The sequence below is a fragment of the Pygocentrus nattereri genome, chromosome 16 (assembly GCF_015220715.1).
Source record: "Pygocentrus nattereri isolate fPygNat1 chromosome 16, fPygNat1.pri, whole genome shotgun sequence".
NCBI lineage: Eukaryota > Metazoa > Chordata > Actinopteri > Characiformes > Serrasalmidae > Pygocentrus > Pygocentrus nattereri.
Window position 1 is genome coordinate 464,638 of NC_051226.1, and position 20,304 is coordinate 484,941.

The window sequence follows — 20,304 nt, forward strand, 5'->3', positions numbered from 1 at the left end:
GCTGACCTATGACGTACGCCTGACCGGTCTCCTCGCAGGACGAAGAGTCGGACTCCTTCTGGCTTTTGGGGCTCCAGCTGGGAGCGCCTCGGGCTGCGGAGCTGAAAGAGCTGCAGACGGGAAAAAGAGGAAAAGAGCAAAATGAAGCGGAGACGAGAGGAAATGACCAGCAGCAGAGCAGAACCACAGTCAGCTCACTCTGTCCATCCACGTGTGGAGCACGAGATCAGAATCAAAATGAGACACGCATCCTGGGAAGGCTTTACTCTAGATGCTGAACATTGCTGTGAGGATTTGTTTGAGCATTAGTGAGGTGAGGTACTGATATTGGATGGTCAGTTCTGGGTCACTCCAACTCATTCCGCAGGTACTGGACAGAGCTGCATCACTCCAGAGAACATACCCCTCCACAGCATCTTCCCAGACTTGAACTCAACATGCTTGGAGGAGAACACTAACCCTTAATTCTGTTATATCAGCTAACAGACAGCGGAGACGGATGGCATGAGGAGAAGGACCCTCCATCATACGTTCTCTTGGACCCATGGCCACGGATGGCCGTGACATCACAAGAGAATTTTTGCTGTTCAAACAAATCAAGTCAAAGTTTGTTTATACGGTCCTGAGCGCAAGAAGAAGAAACCTTGAGAAGAACCAAGGCTCAAGAGGGGAAGCCATCCTCCTCTGGACTGCACTGACGAGCAAAGCGAGCAGAGAACGAGGTTTTAACACTAGTATAAAATACTAAAATAGAGAAAAGGGGAAAACAGGTGAAGCAATGGCTCTGATTAAACAGGTCGAGTCTGTGCAGCAGCAGCATCAGGGGGTCAGTTCATACAGCATTGTACAGCGTGAAGCTCCATGGTGGACAAACTGGTCCAGAAGGCTGGCGAGCAGTGGCCATTCATCGAATATTCTATTATGAAGCTTTTTCCCGTGACTGCTATGGAGTTTCAGTTGCAGCCTAAGGTCTCCACCTCCAGTGCCCAGCGTGGGCTAGAGGGGTATAAAGCCCCCCCAGCACTGGGCTGAGGAGCAGTGGAACTGTGTTATCTAGAGTGATGGAGCTCTATTTAGCACCTGAGTTTGAGTGACCCAGAACTGACTGTCCAACATCAGTACCTGACTTCACTAATGAACAATCAAATCCTCACAGCAATGTTCAGCATCTAGTGTAGAGCCTTCCCAGAAGAGTAGAGGCTGTCACTGCAGCACAGACTCACTACTAACACCTTCATTACTGAAGGAACGCTCGACAGACAGTGTGTGTGTGTGTGTGTGTGTGTGTGTGTGTGTGTGTGTGTGAGAGAGTGTGAGTGTGTCTGTGCGCGAGTGTGTTTGCGCGTGTGTATGAGTGTGTGTCTGTGCGCGAGTGTGTGAGAGTGTGAGTGTGTGTCTGTGTGCGAGTGTGTTTGCGTGTGCGTGCGTGTGTGTGTGCATGCGTGTGTATGAGTGTGAGTGCGTGCGAGTGTGTGTGTGTGCGAGTGTGTGTGTGTGCGAGTGTGTGTGTATGAGTGTGAGTGTGTGTGTGAGAGTGTGAGTGTGTCTGTGCGCGAGTGTGTGTGTGTATGAGTGTGTGTCTGTGCGCGAGTGTGTATGTGAGAGTGTCTGTGCGCGAGTGTGTGTCTGTGCACGTGTGTGTCTGTGCACGAGTGTGTCTGTGCACGAGTGTGTGTGTGTGTGTGTCTGTGCGCGAGTGTGTGTGAGAGTGTCTGTGCGCGAGTGTGTGTGTGTGTGTGAGAGAGTGTGTGTGAGAGAGAGAGAGTGTGTGTGTGTGTGTCTGTATGTGTGTGTGTGTGTGTGTGTGTCTGTGCGCGAGTGTGTGTCTGTGCGCGAGTGTGTGTGTGTGTGTGTGTGTGTCTGTGCGCGAGTGTGTGTCTGTGCGCGAGTGTGTGTGTGAGAGAGTGTGTGTGTGTGTCTGTGCGCGAGTGTGTGTGTGTGAGTGTCTGTGCGCGAGTGTGTGTGTGTGTGTGTGTCTGTGCGCGAGTGTGTGTCTGTGCGCGAGTGTGTGTGTGTGTGTGAGAGTGTCTGTGCGCGAGTGTGTGTGTGTGTGTGTGTGTGAGAGAGTGTGTGTGAGAGAGAGTGTGTGTGTGTGTCTGTGCGCGAGTGTGTGTGTGTGTGTGAGAGAGTGTGTGTGTGTGTCTGTGCGCGAGTGTGTGTCTGTGCGCGAGTGTGTGTGTGTGTGTGTGTCTGTGCGCGAGTGTGTGTGTGTGTGAGAGTGTCTGTGCGCGAGTGTGTGTGTGTGTGTGTGTGAGAGTGTGTGTGAGAGAGAGTGTGTGTGTGTGTGTGTGTGTGTGTGAGAGTGTGTGTGAGAGAGAGTGTGTGTGTGTGTGTGTCTGTGAGAGTGTCTGTGCGCGAGTGTGTGTCTGTGCGCGAGTGTGTGTGCGTGCGAGAGAGAAACAGTCTCACCCCTCCTGCTGCCTGGCGACGGTGATGGAGTCGGTGTCTGAACTGGCGCGCTGATGTGACGATGCGAGCGACTGGGGTCGAATGGTGCTGCTCTGTGATTGGCTGCTGAAGGGCGCTGCTCTGCGCTCCGGAGACTCGGGCACCTGGCCCAGGTTGTGATGGGAGCGGCTCTTCAGCCGGGGGTTGGAGCTGGAGCTGAATCCGGGGAAGGAGCCCTCCTCGGGGCCGGAGAGGCGCGCGGGGAGGCCCCGGGCAATGGCGAGCTCAGAGGAGATCTGCTTTAATGCGTCTGGGTCAGAACGAGAGCCGGGAGTGCTTGGAGCCAAACTGACCACACTGACTGTCCTGTCCAAACTGTCTGGACCACCAGGGTACTGCAGGACACTCAGAGGGGAGTTTTCTAAACAGAGAGAGAGCGAGAGAGAGAGAGACAGAGAGAGAGAGAGAGAGAGAGAGAGAAATCAAAACCCCGCCCAGAACGACTGAAACCCCTCCCAGAACGACTGAAACCCCCCCAATACTACTGAAACTCCTGCCAGTACGACTGAAACTCCCTGCCAGTACGACTGAAACTCCTGCCAGTACGACGGAAACTCCTCCCAGTACGACGGAAACTCCTCCCAGTACGACGGAAACTCCTCCCAGTACGACTGATGAATGTCTGTGAGGAAGATGATCATGAAGGATGCGTTTGGGGACTAAAGGAAATGCTTAGTAAGATAAACAGACAGGACTGTACAGAACACTGCAGACCAAAAGGCCTGTGCGGCCGCTCTGACGCCGAGCCTGAACGTGACCTGTTCGGGCGCTCTGACGCCGAGCCTGAACGTGACCTGTTCGGGCGCTCTGACGCCGAGCCTGAACGTGACCTGTTCGGGCGCTCTGACGCCGAGCCTGAACGTGACCTGTGCGGGCGCTCTGACGCCGAGCCTGAACGTGACCTGTTCGGGCGCTCTGACGCCGAGCCTGAACGTGACCTGTTCGGGCGCTCTGACGCCGAGCCTGAACGTGACCTGTTCGGGCGCTCTGACGCCGAGCCTGAACGTGACCTGTGCGGGCGCTCTGACGCCGAGCCTGAACGTGACCTGTTCGGGCGCTCTGACGCCGAGCCTGAACGTGACCTGTTCGGGCGCTCTGACGCCGAGCCTGAACGTGACCTGTTCGGGCGCTCTGACGCCGAGCCTGAACGTGACCTGTACGGTCCTCTGACGCCGAGCCTGAACGTGACCTGTTCGGGCGCTCTGACGCCGAGCCTGAACGTGACCTGTTCGGGCGCTCTGACGCCGAGCCTGAACGTGACCTGTGCGGGCGCTCTGACGCCGAGCCTGAACGTGACCTGTGCGGCCGCTCTGACGCCGAGCCTGAACGTGACCTGTTCGGGCGCTCCGACGCTGCGCCTGAACGTGACCTGTTCGGGCGCTCTGACGCCGAGCCTGAACGTGACCTGTTCGGGCGCTCTGACGCCGAGCCTGAACGTGACCTGTGCGGGCGCTCTGACGCCGAGCCTGAACGTGACCTGTGCGGCCGCTCTGACGCCGAGCCTGAACGTGACCTGTTCGGGCGCTCTGACGCCGAGCCTGAACGTGACCTGTGCGGGCGCTCTGACGCCGAGCCTGAACGTGACCTGTTCGGGCGCTCTGACGCCGAGCCTGAACGTGACCTGTGCGGGCGCTCCAACGCTGCGCCTGAACGTGACCTGTTCGGGCGCTCCGACGCTGCGCCAGGGTTTAGGTGTGAACTCTGGCTGTGGTGCTGTGGTGCTGCAGATCGTGTGGGTGTTGGGTCAGTACCCAGCTCCTGAAGCTCCTGCAGCTCCTGGTTGCTCTGCCTGGTCTTCAGGTGCAGGTGGAACTTGTGCTGAGCGGAGCACTGCTGCAGCAGGTACTGGCAGGTCTTCTGGCTGTCTGTCTGGAACAGGTGCTTGATCCCATCTGACGTGTTCTGCAGGCAGATCTTCTTCTTCTGTAACACAAACCCAAACAGACTGCATGAAGCTGAAAGGAAAGTTCTTTTGTCTTGATCTCGTTCAGTTACACCGATTCTAATACACAGTGCAGTGAAGCCTCGCAGATCTCCAACAGTCTGTGGGACGCTACAGAAAACAGATGAAATTGCAGATTTGGATGATGTTCAGGTGCTGGAGATGATTCTAAGATGACTGGACAGCTGTGCATCAAGACTGCTACTGTTCTTCTAGGAGTCGTGAAACACAACTACAGTAAAAATAAGAAAATAAGAGCAGCTACAGTAAAACTACTATCCAAATGAATAAAGCAATGACAACAGAACATTAATCTAAGATAAACCTGATAATTAAACTCAGATCCACATTAATATCCATCAAGTTAGATCATAATTATCTTATAACATAAAACTGTTCTTATATATCTCAAAAGTGGCAAAACGGGAAATAAATTCATGTAAATTATTCCCAGAATACTTTAAATACTAATTAATGTCTAATATCTCTGGTGTCTTGTATGCAGTAAATAAATTACTGCAAAATTTATTCTCATATATAAATATTAATATTAATATGGCAAGTTACCAAATATGAAAACACCAGGTTGGTGTTAAAGTTTATGCTGAATGAACCAATAGAAACGCTCAGAATTCACGTCATCACTAAACCACTTCTCCGTTAACTTCCATAAGGAGTTTCAGATGCTGATTTCCTGAGGTTTCTGCTCCGACAGCGACAGACTGAGCCCAAACTCCGGCTCTAGAGTCGTGCGTTCGGGTCTGATAGATCAGGAAAGCACACGCTCTCAGGTCTTACGGTGAAGGAGATCTTCTTGGTGTCTCTCCAGGGAAACCGCAGCACCGGGGTCCGATTTCCATTCAGGACCTCGAAGATGAGGACGCCTTTGGAGTAGACGCCCAGCAGGATGCCGGTCTGAGAGCGCTTCTCCGGCAGGACGCGGTGGAAGTGAACGCCGTACTCCGTCAGCCGCTGGCTCACCTTCACACACAGACACCAGCACCGCTTAACCATCTCACACACTGCAATACGGAGAGTGTCAAATACAGGCCTTCACGGTGCATTAGCCGTTATTAATCATATAATATATACATCTGAAACATTAAAGTGCTCACATCTCACGCGTTTTACTCCCCGAGCTTCAGGTCTAAAGTCTCTGACACCAAAAACAGTCACAATTCATTTTTACTCAACCGTTTCCAACAAACTCCCTTCATCAGCTAGAATTAAACAGCACTCCTTATAACCTCAGCGTGGGTGGGCGGGGCTAAACTGCAGCATATGCAAATTCATGGGTTTTTCATGATATTACAGTGAATTGAAAAAAGGGCTCTTTTTCGTGTCTAAGGCCCAGTCCTGTTTCACCCCTCGCCCACACCATGTAAGCATCCACCTTAAACAGTCCAGCAGTTCTGACGCCTGAGGCTCCAGGATGTACCTGCTGCTCCATTTAAGGTGGAACGGGAAAATTTGAGCGAGAATCTGGAGAATCTCTGACTTCAGCTTCACATCACTGAAGAATTGGGGGGGTGATAATAAATAACTGCCCCCCTCTTTGAAGGCGTCTGATCCCTAAATGTAACTAAAGCCCATGTAACTGTCCCTGCAGACGGGCAGGGTCGCCTACAGAGCGGCGCTAGTAGCTGTTAATGAAGTGATGCTCTTTTATTAGAGGGTCTCATTTCAGAGGAAGATCTCAACCACTGCCCTGTAGCTCAGTTCAGAGGGGAGACCCTCGAAAACTGGGGGTAGGGGTAAAAACCAGAGATGGGACTGGGCCTCAGTTTCCATTTGTGGACTCATGTAAATAAAACGACAGGTTGAAACTACATTTTACATCAAACACTTTCATTATTAAAATAATTTTAGTATAAAATAAGAATCTGCTTGCAAAATAAAACTGTTTTTGTTAGCAGTTTGTTTTGATGGCAGCATTTTTATTTTTTTTATATTACAAATTAAATCTAAATGTCAATTTCACTTAATTTAAAAGAAATTAAAAGTGTAGAAGTGTAAATTTAGGGGTGAGGATCTGGGACAGAAAGCACCCTGGATATGATAAATGAGGAGTTTGTATATATTTAGCTTATTTCTGTCTAATATTACTAATATTACTGGGTATATTAACGCCTTAGGTTTCAGAACATAATCAGCACGAGTATCTAAGACCTGAGAACTTCACTGCTTTTAAATAGGGTTTCAGGGTGGAGTGCAGCTTGAACTGATTCAGTAGATCGGTACTACGATACTACGATACTAGAAATAGTATTTAATTCGATAGGGGGCAGTCGTGGGCCGGACGTTAGGGAACCGGCCCTGTGACCGGAAGGTCCACTGTACTGAAGTGTCCTTAAGGAAGACACCTACCTAAACGCTGAGGTGAAATTTCCCCAATGTGGGACTAATAAGAGTCACTTAATAATATTAATAATAATAATAATAATAATAATAATTAAACAATACAGTTAATTGAATTAATATCGGCTTCTTATTTGCAGCTACAGGCATCTGAAAATGTTAATTTATGTAAATCAGTCGTACGGACTCTGTAGCACAAGCAGCCTTTGAATCAGCTTCTAATAAGGGGAGAAAGTGTGAAATATGGAGTATAACTGAGTGTGTTATTAGTCATTAGCCGTGTCAGTGAGGACCTGTCGACGCGCTGCAGCTGTGCTGCGTTTCAGAGGGTTTCTGAGACTCTGGGTTCCTCTCGGTTCACTGCCCGAGCTACAGGGCTGGCCAAGCTGGAGTTCTGTCCAGAAGAACATCAGCCAAAAGCGAACATCTGGACGCAGCGCAGAGATCTGGCTTTCAACACCGACGCTACAAATAGCTGCTGGAAATCTCGGGGGGACGAAAGACTTCAGTAAATCTGAGCTCAGACGGACTCGGATCAGCTCCAGGCTGTTAAATGAAAACTTCACCCTGTTTACTCTCCTGCACTCACACCACCACTTCACTCATATACATCAGATAATCATACACACTCATAAAACTTTTCATAAATAAAATAAATAAACAGCCGGACATAATTTCACCATTTAACTCAGAGCAGAGCTCAGTGCCGGACTGGCCAGCACAGCGTCCGCACAAAATCACCAGATTTACATTCAAATCAATATAAACAAAAATGTCTATATAAAAATTAATATATAGTAAGAAAAATTACACATTCATGGAAGATGATTATTTAAAACGGTCATATCATAGTTTGTGCGCCACTTATCAAACGATGTTTTGTTTATGTTTGAAGGGAATGCAAGTTCACACATCAGTTTATTTCCTAAATTTAATATACTGGGAAAAAATAAAACAAACTGTGGCCTGTGCCACAAAGTTACAGCATATTTTATGTTTTGTTATTTTCCAATGTGTTAAACTCAAATAAACAGAAACCGAGCACTAAAATTTGTGGACAATTCCACATTTAAAGGTGCCACAGAAGCTAAAAACACATTTGCACTGGAGTCTCTGAATAAGGAGAGTTCAGTACTTGGACCTGAGACACTGTGAGCCTCAAACTCTGCTGTCTCCTCCTTCAAATATAAACCCCTGCGTTTGTAGAAGGGGCAGTAAAAGGGGCCGATTCCAAAATCCTGAACTGTTATGTAACGGTCTGGACTCATTAATATGTATGCCCCAAATTTACATACTCCAGCCCACGTTTTAGTCCAGCGAAACAACAACAGAGCAGCGGCAATGAAAATGCCAGACTGTGTGCAGAAATGCAGCTCCAGGCTGTGAAGGAACGTCGGCTCTTTTCATTCCCTTCACGATCCGAACCGTCGGAGGCTGATGATCATCATTAATCCAGGCTGAAGGGCTTCCTGTTCAGCTTCTTGATCAAATGTTCTGTTCCACCTTAAATGCTGCAGCTTGTACAGTCGCCAGAACGTAACTGCAGCACCATTTAAGGTGGAACTGAAAATTCCCAAACCAAGCTGGTCAACAGGAACTTCAGCTCCCGCATCTCTACCAGGATCCCGGCAGCTTTAACTCGGAGCTGTTAGCTTCTCTGCTCATTTCACTCCGGACAGTCTCTCCAAGCTCGGACAGCATCGAGCAGCTCCGCTCAGCGTCCGACCCTGAAGAGACGGAGACGCAGCTCCACCTTTATTAGCACCACAACCCCCACAGCAGCCCTGCTGGGGGATTTGATCCCTGTCTGACGGCTGAAGCAGATCATCTTAAACTCGGAGCTTCACAGCCAGAGCAGCTTTGATTTACTTCGTGTTGCTGAGGCCGAAACGTTCGCGGGTTCAGAGTAACTGGCACAGCTAACTAAACCGTGTGAGGAGCTGATTGACACCGAGGCTCGGGTTATTTTCCTGCTGCGTTTATTTCCACAGGCCGTCGCGGTGCCGCACTGTAAACCAGCCAATCAGAGCAGAGCTCATTAGATTATTCAAGAGTCCCAAAAGAAGGGCAGCTGGTTTCATCCTAGGGCCAAATCACAGGGCTGTAAATGGACGTGTAAAACCACGTCTGGGCATTTCTCACCCTGAACAATGTCACATACCCTCTTTGTAAAGATCAGAGAGTTTAAAACGCCGAATAAATGCGTCCCTGAAGTTTGTTCCCTGTAGAGGACGCATTCACTCGTTTTCGCTGAGAAGATTAAACAGGTAAACCAGCTCCGAGGTGGTCAAACCTTTGGTCTGGTTAAGGCAGCAGGGCATACGTACCTTGAGGAACTCGTATTCGGCCTCGTCCTCTTTGGCGCCGTAATATGTGCTGTGCAGTTTGGAAAGCTCCTCCTTAATGGAGCTCTGGTCCAGCTTATCCATCACATAGCCAGGCAGGTAATGTTCCGTCCGGAAATACGTCTTCCCATGGAGCTGAGAGAGAGCGTGAGAAGAACAACGCGTTTAAATTTATTCAGATCTTCTAAACTACTGAAGCTGTGAGTAGATTCCAATGACTTGCCGTGTAAATCAATCATAAAGATGTAAACAAAGTCACTGTCGTGGAATTATTCAACATAAAGAGAAATACAGACACTTTACCATCCAGAACCACCAGAGAACCTACACGAGTCTTCTGAGCTTATATGGAATGTTGATGATGGAAAATAGTGGAAAATCTGGAATAATGAGTTTTCTTTGGGGACTATTTTGCCGCACAGCGCCCTGCATGTCTCCCTCCACCATGAATGGAGTTGAAGTTCTCTAAACTCTCATAAAACAGCGTCTCAGTCATCAGGCAGTGAATTCAGAACCAGTTCATGTAGGAACTTTCTGTAGGAGCTTTTAGAGGGACGTCTGGTTCCCATCACCACCACTGTGAGGAGCTTTTAGAGGGACGTCTGGTTCCTATCACCACCACTGGGAGGAGCTTTTAGAGGGACGTCTGGTTCCCATCACCACCACTGTGAGGAGCTTTTAGAGGGACGTCTGGTTCCTATCACCACCACTGTGAACGGTTCTGACAGTTTATCTAGAACAGAGCGTTTCACACCAAACCGCTCAGAACCGCTCTGTTTACATGTTGTTCAGAAATATTAAAACTTCATTGCTCATTAACATAATTTAAAGACTGGTGTGTTCAAACCGTGTAAGCAAACAAAAACAAACAGTTCCACAGCTTCCAAACAAACTCCCAGAGAGGCTTTCCTGCGGCGCACTCAGAGGGAGCGGGTCTGCAGACGCTGAACTGATGACCAGCAGGACTGCAGGACAGGGGTGGAACACGGAGGGGCGGAACCGGGTCGACTAATCAGAACAGAGTGGCCGAGCTGACCAATCAGAGCACGCTGGGCTCGCTGGGAGGCGGGGCTTAGAGACCCAGGAGCTCTAGCAGAGCGTTTGAGAACAGATGAGCAGCGTGAGGACAGTAACGTGTTTTCGGGACTCTGAAGCCGTAAATCTGCTGCAGAAATAAAACGACGGAGTGACACTGAGGATAATGGGTCCCCGTTAATGGTGAGGGGTGTTACCTCAGACTGGTAGTCTCCAAACTCTGCCTGCAGCGCCAGAGAGGCCAAGATCATCGCGTTCTCCATGTCACAGCGCAGCCGCTCCTCCAAAATGTCCTTCCGCAGCTGTAAGTAGTACTGGTGCTTGGTCATGAAGTGCCTTGTGGGAAGCAGAACGAGGATCGTTCAGTACCAACAGGGTAGAAATGTGAAGGTTTAACCAACAACTGCTTCAAATCTGAAGCTTAGTTAGCGGCATCAGCCCAAACTCAGCTAGTTAAATATTTCTATGGTATTTATATGTTCATACATCACGCTGGAGCTACTGAAGTGAAAACGTCACTTACTTTACTTACTTCCCCTCGTTTTTGTGGCGCTACAAGCAATTTGGGTACAATGTACATGTACAGTTACAGTTCAACAGACTTGAAACACACTACTAATAATCCCGAGTAAGTGTGCTGTGAATATTTCCACAATATTCCAATAATCATGAAAAAAAATCAAAAAGCATATTAGGAATTTTATATTAAAATCTGCTTTTCTCTGACATTAAACATTCCCACACTGCAGTCTCGGCTCCACACAAAGAACAGCTCAAAATATTCCTTACTTTAACAATTAAATGAAAATGTAAATTCCCATCTCTATTAATTCCTGTTAACACGGTTTTCGTATGAAAGCTGGAATCTATTCATTTACTTTCTCTGTATTTATGCACTTTAATGAGACTTTAAACACCACCAGGTAATGCAGAAACATCACTGATAAACAATTACCGTCACACCAATCAGCACAAAGCGGCATTAAGTAGCCTGCCCCGGCGTCTGGCGGTCACCAGGTTCATCTGGGGAGTTTTGTGCAATGACCGGCTGGTTTCATTTTCTCTACATTCAATATTTCCAATAAAAGGTTCCCCTCTGTCTTGGTTCCTGTCAACGGTTCTTCTTCGTGCTCTTAGGGAGCATTTTCATGACGCCCACAGGGGCTCAGACTCTGATTCGACTCAAATTAGCACTCGTACCCTCAGCTCTGAGCAGTTTGGGCAGCCTGAAGTCTGACCACAGCTGAGAAATCACCACTGATTTCGCAGAAAAAAAAGACGATGTCAATAAAATAAAATAAAACAATTAAAAATTCAAACTAAACTATAACAATTCTAACTGTAATTCTCTGTCTCTGCGCTGCTCCTGCTGACCCGCTGACCCGCTGACCGCTGGCATTTAGATTCATAAACCAAGCTTTCCAAGTTTCCAACCAGAGGGATAAAGACCGAAGCTCTGAAGTGTGAGGCTTCATAAAACTGGGTGAAGTCTGGGCCTAATCGCGTCGTCCTTTTCACAGACCACACTCAAAGCATTTTACTCAATATCTGCTGCAGCCATAATCTGAAACGCCCACCACGAGCCCATCCCGAGTTCTGCCGGGACCAAAGGCTGGGCCCTCCAACCCCAGGCCTCCAACATCCATGAATAAAAGAAATCCTTCAACACTGGATGAACACTTTCACTAACATCTGTTCCAAGTCTAAGTTCTCAAAAGACTTCAGGAAGGAAAGTTTGTGGAAAAGGCTTCTTCTTTATTTCAGCATCAGGTGGCTCAGGGTCTCGAGACCCAACTGCAAACAGCTGTTTATACCGTTTATCTGGGGTAGTTTGATATCCCCCCACATTTTCATATCAGCTCATTCTCTAGTGGGGTCATCTCTTCGCCCATCCGTTTGGTCATCACATGATGAGCTCACTCCTAAAACTGGTTTCAGCTGGTTTTGACCAGCCTGCTTACACTTCAAGGTCAACTTGCCCCTCTCGCTGGGTCAGTAGGTACACACAGGCCCGTCTGTGGTCCCAGGGGCTTTCCGGTGTCTCAGAGACTAAGACTCTTTGTGAGAGAACCAGTACTCTCTGTTAGCCAACACTACCTTGTTCATTGATCCCAACATCTAATCTATCTGATCACGGATTTAGGGAATATTTATCCGTTTTAAGTGCAGGTGGAGAAACAGGTGTCAGGTAGAAATCAGACTCAAGCCTGCTGAGGTGCTGAAGCGCTGCCCCTGAATCTGTTACGCAGGACGGTCTCCTGTACACCTGAACCGCTCAGCCTGAGGAGCCCCGAGGCAATCTAGCGCCGAGTCGGAGGATCTGAAACACGGAGCACCGTGCGGGTTCCGGCAGGTGCCGCAGCCGCAGACGCTCTCCTATTACTCACTGGATGAAGTTCACGTCGTCGTGGAAGAACCTGATGCGCAGGAACAAGTTGAAGCTGACGTCGGTTTTCTTCTTCTTGGGATCCTCCTTCCAGCCGTCGGGCGCCACCTTCGACAGTTTGGTGTCCGAGTCGATGAAGAAGAACTCGTCATCTGAAAGGCAGGAAGGAACAAACGGGTAATCGGCTCGCTCGGAAGACTGGCTGACGGCTTACTGGCTGGCGACGGGTGAGACAGCTTTAAAGAACCTTCATCAGAAAAGACGACGCAAACAATCGGAATAACGAACGAAACGTCTTTAACCTCCGCGACACGGTTATTACTGCATTATTACACGTTTAACAGACAGACTTTAAAGGCATGTCACAGAAGAAGATCGTTTATTAACCCTCCTATTATGTTACGGGTCAAATTGACCCGTTTCAAGGTTTGAAGATCTAGGAAAAATAGTTAAAAGTATTTTTTCAGCATGAAACTTCTTCTGCTTGCCTTAAATTGTGTAATCAACATATAATATGAAAATGGTTCATCTCACATATTTGTAACCACCCCCTGCATGTTTATATCACATAGATACTGTTCGGGTCAATATGACCCAGCAGTCAAACTGGAGGTAAAAGGGTGTCAAAAATGTCAGAGTATTTCTTTCTTTGCAACTGTGAGACATATTTCACCCCAATCACACACACACACACAGAGAGGTGCAGATGTTATGACTTTTACCTTATAGAAACCATTTATGTTCTCGCGGGTAAACTACACCCATATTCAGTGGACACTAAACAGGGGAGGGGCAAAATGTAAAATCCTCTGCATGAGAGTACACCCAACATTACACTCTGTCAAGCAGACCAGACCTTTACAAAATGAGCAGCTGAAGCAAAAGGATGACAGTCCAGGAGGCTCTGGAAGTCATCATTGATCATGACAGTGAAACAGAGGAGGATGTGTCTTAAGACGATGACTATCTTGAGCTAAATTCTGATTCTGATGATTCTGATTTTGAACCAGATGAGGGAATTGCTATTCCTATTCCTCCAAGCAAGACATTCGTGTCAAAAAAATGGTGAAATACAGTGGTCTTCATCCCCAAATGTGCGTCAGGTAAAACTGTCTGCAGAAAACATAATAAAGACAGTGCCAGGGCCCACTAGGATGGCACTGAGTTGTGTGACTGACATCAAGTCAGCCTTTGAGCTGGTCATGCCAGATTCAATACAAAAAAATCATTCTGGAAATGGCAAATCTAGAAGCGAGGCGTGTTTTGGGGGAGAAGTCGAAGGAGCTGGACAAAAGACATTTAGATGCATATTTGGGGCTCCTCATCCTGGCGGGGGTCTATAAGTCGAAGGATGAATTGACAGTCGGTCTGTGGGATGCAGAGACAGGCAGGGCTATATTTCGAGCCACAATGTCTCTGGAGACTTTTCATATTTTCTCCAGAGTAATTCGATTTGATAATCGAGAGACAAGGGCTGATAGACCAGAGAGACAAGCTGGCAGCTATTAGGACAGTGTGGGACAAGTGGGTAGAGCAACATCCACTACTCTACAACCCAAGCCCTAATATCACAGTGGATGAAAGGCTGGTGCCAGGTCTGCAGGCCATCTGACGATGTCAAGACAAGCATGACCTGTGTGAAATGTGCAAAATTCATTTGCACAAAGCACAGTGTGATGACATGTCACTCGTGTGCTGTGTAGATAGTAGTACATTTCTGGTTCATAGTGCATGCATGTAAAACTATTGTGTTTTTTATGTTGGCATTTCAAAAGTAATAAAGTAGTGAAACATTAAAAAAAAAGGTTGAACATGCATTTTTTTAAATGAAAAACGAGTGAATTATCCTAATTGAACCATTACCTGTTACAGGTAAAGAACACCATTGCACTAAATATTGGTAGAATAATTAGTAATGGAGTTAGTAATTAAATATTCACACTGCTTGTTAGGATTTTTTTGGTTTCAGACATCTTTTGGGTAATTAAACATGTACCGGGTCAAATTGACCCGGGAACACCATGGCTGTTCCTGACAAATGAACATAACAGGAGGGTTAAGATAACGGAGTCTGATGCATGTAAACACCGTACATACAACCCATAAACGGAAAATAAGCGGTTCTGAATTCACTATTTATATCGAAAACCAGCGCAAATGTAGGGATGCAGGGTTCTGTGTTTCAGTAGTTGCTGCAGAAATACGGGATGTAAAATCTGCCTAGCAACCAAAACACGTATAATAATAATAATCAGGCCAAAACTTTTATACGTATGTTGTCCATACAGCGTTTTCCTGCATTTTATTCTGAGTTTTATAAAACAAAACTGCATTAAAATAGACATTAACTGATTAAACACTTCATAAATGAACTAATATAAACAAAGTGTGAAATGAATGAGGTCACCGTGGGAAAAAAGGCCTAGTGACGGCGTCAGGCCCAGTCCCACCTCGCCCCTCGGCCCCACCGCTCAGCCCTACCCCTCCGTTCTCTGTGCTCTAGTCTAGGGGTCCTGATTCCTGTTGAGATGGAGGGGTGGGGCGAAGTGTTGGGACTACATGACCCTCCAAACAGGATCTTCAGAGACTTCAAACAGAGAGATATGAGTAAAAAGACGGACACACTCTGAGCAAACCAGCATCTGGCCGCTGAGGTCGTGCAGATTCAGCTCTCACCTCTGAGGAAGGCCAGGCTGAACAGGTGATGTTCCACCAGGCCCACGTGAGCGATGACCATGTCCAGCACGTCTTTACACACGGCCTTCACATCACAGCTCACCTCCAGCTTCTGACCGTTCAGCAGCACCACGCCCACCTTCCTCTGGCTCTCCTCCACCTTCCCTCGCTTATTCTACAGACACAAACACACGGAGACACTGGGGGTGTTAGCGTAATCACGCTGAACCGGTTACTGACACAATCTGATTATTAACCTCGAGAATAAAGTCAGACCCGGTCAAGACAGCACAGAACTTCCCATTACAGGCTTTTATTTATATTTATATATACACACACACACACACACACACACACACACACACACATATACATACACTGCTCAAAAAATAAAGGGAACACTTAACCAACACAATATAACTCAGAGTAAATCAAACTTCTGTGAAATCAAACTGTCCACTTAGGAAGCAACACTGACCATCAGTTTCACAGCTGTTGTGTAAATGGAACAGACAACAGGTGGAAATTACTGGCGATTAGCAAGACTCACTCAATAAAGGAGTGGTTCTGCAGGTGGGACCACAGACCACTTCTCAGTACCTTTCTGCTTTCTGGCTGATGTTCTGGTCACTTTTGAATGTTGGTGGTCTTTCACACTCGTGGTAGCAGGAGACGGACTCTACAACCCACACAAGTGGCTCAGGTAGTGCAGCTCATCCAGGATGGCACATCAATGTGAGCTGTGGCACGAAGGTTTGCTGTGTCCGTCAGCGTAGTGTCCAGAGGCTGGAGGCGCTACCAGGAGACAGGCCAGTACATCAGGAGACGTGGAGGAGGCCGTAGGAGGACAACAACCCAGCAGCAGGACCGCTACCTCCGCCTTTGTGCAAGGAGGAACAGGAGGAGCTGCCAGAGCCCTGCAGAATGACCTCCAGCAGGCCACAAATGTGCATGTGTCTGCACAAACGGTTAGAAACCGACTCCATGAGGATGGTATGAGAGCCCGACGTCCACAGATGGGGGTTGTGCTCACAGCCCAACACCGTGCAGGACGCTTGGCATTTGCCAGAGAACACCAGGATTGGCAAATTGGCCACTGGCGCCCTGTGATCTTCACAGATGAAAGCAGGTTCACACTGAGCACATGTGACAGACGTGACAGAGTCTGGAGACGCCGTGGAGAGCGATCTGCTGCCTGCAACATCCTTCAGCATGACCGGTTTGGCAGTGGGTCAGTAATGGTGTGGGGGGCATTTCTTTGGAGGGCCGCACAGCCCTCCATGTGCTCGCCAGAGGTAGCCTGACTGCCATTAGGTACCGAGATGAGATCCTCAGACCCCTTGTGAGACCATATGCTGGTGCGGTTGGCCCTGGGTTCCTCCTAATGCAGGACAATGCTGGACCTCATGTGGCTGGAGTGTGTCAGCAGTTCCTGCAAGATGAAGGCATTGAAGCTCTGGACCGGCCCGCCCGTCCCCCAGACCTGAATCCGATTGAGCACATCTGGGACATCATGTCTCGCTCCATCCACCAACGCCACATTGTACCACAGACTGTCCAGGAGTTAGCGGATGCTTTAGTCCAGGTCTGGGAGGAGATCCCTCAGGAGACCATCCGCCACCTCATCAGGAGCTGCCCAGGCGTTGTAGGGAGGTCATACAGGCACGTGGAGGCTGGACACAACACTGAGCCTCATTTTGACTCGTTTTAAGGACATCACATCAAAGTTGGATCAGCCTGTCGTGTGTTTTACCATTTTAATTGTGTGTCTGACTCCAAATCCAGGCCTGGTTAATAAATCTGATTTCCATTGATGATTTTTGTGATTTTTTGTTGTCAGCAGATTCAACTTTGTACAGAACAAAGTCTTCAATGAGAATATTTCATTCACTCAGATCTAGGATGAGTTATTGGAGTGTTCCTTTATTATTTAGAGCAGTGTATATGTATATATATACACACACACACACACACACACACACACAGACAAAACTATATATAACTCAGTGAAACAGATCACTGATACCAGTCCTTTCAATGGTAATGTATACAGTCATATGCAAACATTTGTCAAGTTCCATGTTGTTGTTGATGTTCTAAGTGTAAACACGTTAACACAAGTAAACAGTTCCTCTACAGAGAACACGCTTATCTGCTAATCTTATACATCATTTCTTTGTGGGTTTAACATACTGGAACCAATAAACCATAAAATGTAGATGTGAGGCAGGTCTTACCATGATGGAGGCAGGAACATTCAGAACAACACACGGCTCACTGGCCATCTTCACAAACTCTGGACCGAAGAAGTTCTGCAGAGAGAGCGACACCGCGGTCAAACAGAGGGCAGCTGAGTAATTCACACTAGTGACTGAAGATTAATAGCAGTGAGAGAGTCGGCAGTTTGAGATCCCATCCTCTATTAATACAGATACACAGTGCGGCCACAGGTCTGAGGAGCTTCCGCTCAGACGAAGGTGTTAACAGCGAGTCTGTGCTGCAGTAACAGCCTCTACTCTCCTGGAAGGCTTTACACTACATGATGAACATTGCTGTGAGGATCTGATTGAGCATTAGCGACGTCAGACACTGATGTTGGATGGTCAGCTTTATACACTGCTTGGCATTGGACCTGGAGACCTTAGGATCATGTGCAGCTGCTCCAGAGTGTCCCATTCTATAGGTGCTTTTCTAGAGATTTCTAGAGATTATACAAGCTGTGCACAACTCAACACTTGCATCAGTAATGGGGGCACCTCTGACACACTGGATTTTCACCATTTGTACATGATTAAATTATTAATATGCAAACAGAGCAGTTTGGTGAGAAACTCGGTTCTAGATAAATGTACCGAGTCAGAACCGTTCACAGTGGTGGTGATGGGAACCAGACGTCCCTCTAAAAGCTCCTCACAGTGATGGTGATAGGAACCAGACGTCCCTCTAAAAGCTCCTACAGAAAGTTCCTACATGAGCTGGTTCTGAATTCACTGCCTGATGACTGAGACGCTGTTTTATGAGAGTTTAGAGAACTTCAACTCCATTCATGGTGGAGGGAGACATGCAGGGCGCTGTGCGGCAAAATAGTCCCCAAAGAAAACTCATTATTCCAGATTTTCCACTATTTTCCATCATCAGCATTCCAGATAAGCTCAGAAGACTCGTGTAGGTTCTCTGGTGGTTCTGGATGGTAAATAAAGTGTCTATATCTGTGTTGTAGTCATGGCGACGCCTGGTTCCCATCACCACCACTGTAAAGACGTCTGAACCACTTCACACCAAACCCTCTGGACCTCTGATCACACCTCACACACATTTTATAAACAACACAAATAAACATATCGTCTATTATTGATTAATTTATTAATTACTGACCTTAGCTTTGCGAGGCTGCAGGCCACCCGTGTCCAGCAGGTTGCTCCGTAGCGGCTCCCGCAGGTCGGCAATGGAAGCACGGGGGTCGTCGCTGGGATAGAGGCTGGCCCGGGACAGACGGGCCTGAAGCCTGCGGATCTCCTCCGGCCTGTGCATCAGCAGGTCCGTCCCAATTAACTCCTCCTGCCCACGATCATACAGCCTGCACTCAGAGGACGTAAAGGAACAGGTCAGAACCACAACATCGTCACTTGTCGAGAACATTAAGCAAAAAAATGTTCACGTTTGCCATCCGCACCAGTAACTCATCTTATTTCAACTTTCATGCTGTACATTTTTACTTTTACGTTTTACTGCTGTTTTAGAGTTATTCTTATATTTTCTCTTAAGATTATATTTGGTGAACGGAGGAGCAGCACAGCACAGTGTAACTGCCTGCTCTGCTGAGCACACGGCAATAAAACTCTTGAATCTTGAAATAAATAAATGAACGAGGTGTTTTCCACCGATACAGCAGAGTTCAGCTATAAACGCCTTTATAAACGCCTTTGGAAGCATTTATAAACGCATGCAGCATCACGCTTTCAGAACGTTCACACTTTAACTCACCTGAGCCACAAGTTTAACAGTGAATGACCGTCAGTCATGCAGAGCAATGCCAGCTCGCAGCAGCACCGGGCTCACATGGGCTTCAAATAACTAGTGCTTATTTACAATCTTTGGTCACTAAAACCTTCAATATAATAATAATAATATTAAAAGTAATACTAACAATAACAATAAATAATAATAATAATAATAATAATAATAATTATTATTATTATTATTATTATTATTATTATACAATTTTACTTGCTAAGCGCATTTCAAGACACCCAAGGACTCTGTACAATAAAAAGAACAAAAATAAAAAAATAAAACCAGCATGTACAAATATGCAAAAGCAATTCACACAATTCACAAAACTCATAATCCTGGGTCACCCAAAGCCAGCAGGAACAGCTGGGTTAAGACTAGCTGTGAACACGTCCAGGGTCCAACAGCCCACAGCTCAGAGGGAGACTGCTCCTCCACCTGGGGCGGAAGCTCTGAATGCCCCGTCACCGACAGCCCACAGCTCAGAGGAGAGACTGCTCCTCCGCCTGGGGCCGAAGCTCTGAATGCCCCGTCACCGACAGCCCACAGCTCAGAGGAGAGACTGCTCCTCCACCTGGGGCCGAAGCTCTGAATGCCCCGTCACCGACAGCCCGCAGCTCAGAGGAGAGACTGCTCCTCCGCCTGGGGCGGAAGCTCTGAATGCCCCGTCACCGACAGCCCGCAGCTCAGAGGAGAGACTGCTCCTCCACCTGGGGCCGAAGCTCTGAATGCCCCGTCACCGACAGCCCGCAGCTCAGAGGAGAGACTGCTCCTCCGCCTGGGGCCTAAGCTCTGAATGCCCCGTCACCGACAGCCCGCAGCTCAGAGGAGAGACTGCTCCTCCACCTGGGGCCGAAGCTCTGAATGCCCCGTCACCGACAGCCCGCAGCTCAGAGGGAGGAACTTGGAGCAAATGTGAGTCAGAGGAGCGAAGAGCGCGAGCTGGAAAGTAACACTGAAGCAGAGTGACGTGCCATTCTTAATCCATAGGGTTTAATATGATGTCGGCCCACTCTTTGCAGGTATGACCCTCAGCATCCGCTGACCGCTCTGTCATTTTACGTGGCCGACCACTTCGTGGCTGAGCTGCTGTCGTTCCCAAT

The 20,304-nt window shown here is 47.8% G+C and overlaps 1 protein-coding gene across 4 annotated transcripts in view; it reads right to left on the bottom strand.

Moving 5' to 3' along the window:
• ptpn13 (protein tyrosine phosphatase non-receptor type 13) overlaps window positions 1-20,304 on the bottom strand; it is a 168,898-nt gene that overhangs the window by 56,031 nt on the left and 92,563 nt on the right. For all 4 annotated transcript variants that reach the window (XM_037546036.1, XM_037546037.1, XM_037546035.1 and 1 more), the window contains exons 10-19: window positions 18,566-18,767; window positions 17,428-17,502; window positions 15,191-15,365; window positions 12,516-12,666; window positions 10,326-10,464; window positions 9,076-9,228; window positions 5,189-5,371; window positions 4,200-4,371; window positions 2,410-2,809; window positions 7-110 (exon numbers count right to left, since the gene is read on the bottom strand). In XM_037546036.1, coding sequence (XP_037401933.1) covers window positions 7-110; window positions 2,410-2,809; window positions 4,200-4,371; window positions 5,189-5,371; window positions 9,076-9,228; window positions 10,326-10,464; window positions 12,516-12,666; window positions 15,191-15,365; window positions 17,428-17,502; window positions 18,566-18,767 — 1,754 coding nt within the window. The remainder of the gene's footprint in view (window positions 1-6; window positions 111-2,409; window positions 2,810-4,199; window positions 4,372-5,188; window positions 5,372-9,075; window positions 9,229-10,325; window positions 10,465-12,515; window positions 12,667-15,190; window positions 15,366-17,427; window positions 17,503-18,565; window positions 18,768-20,304) is intronic.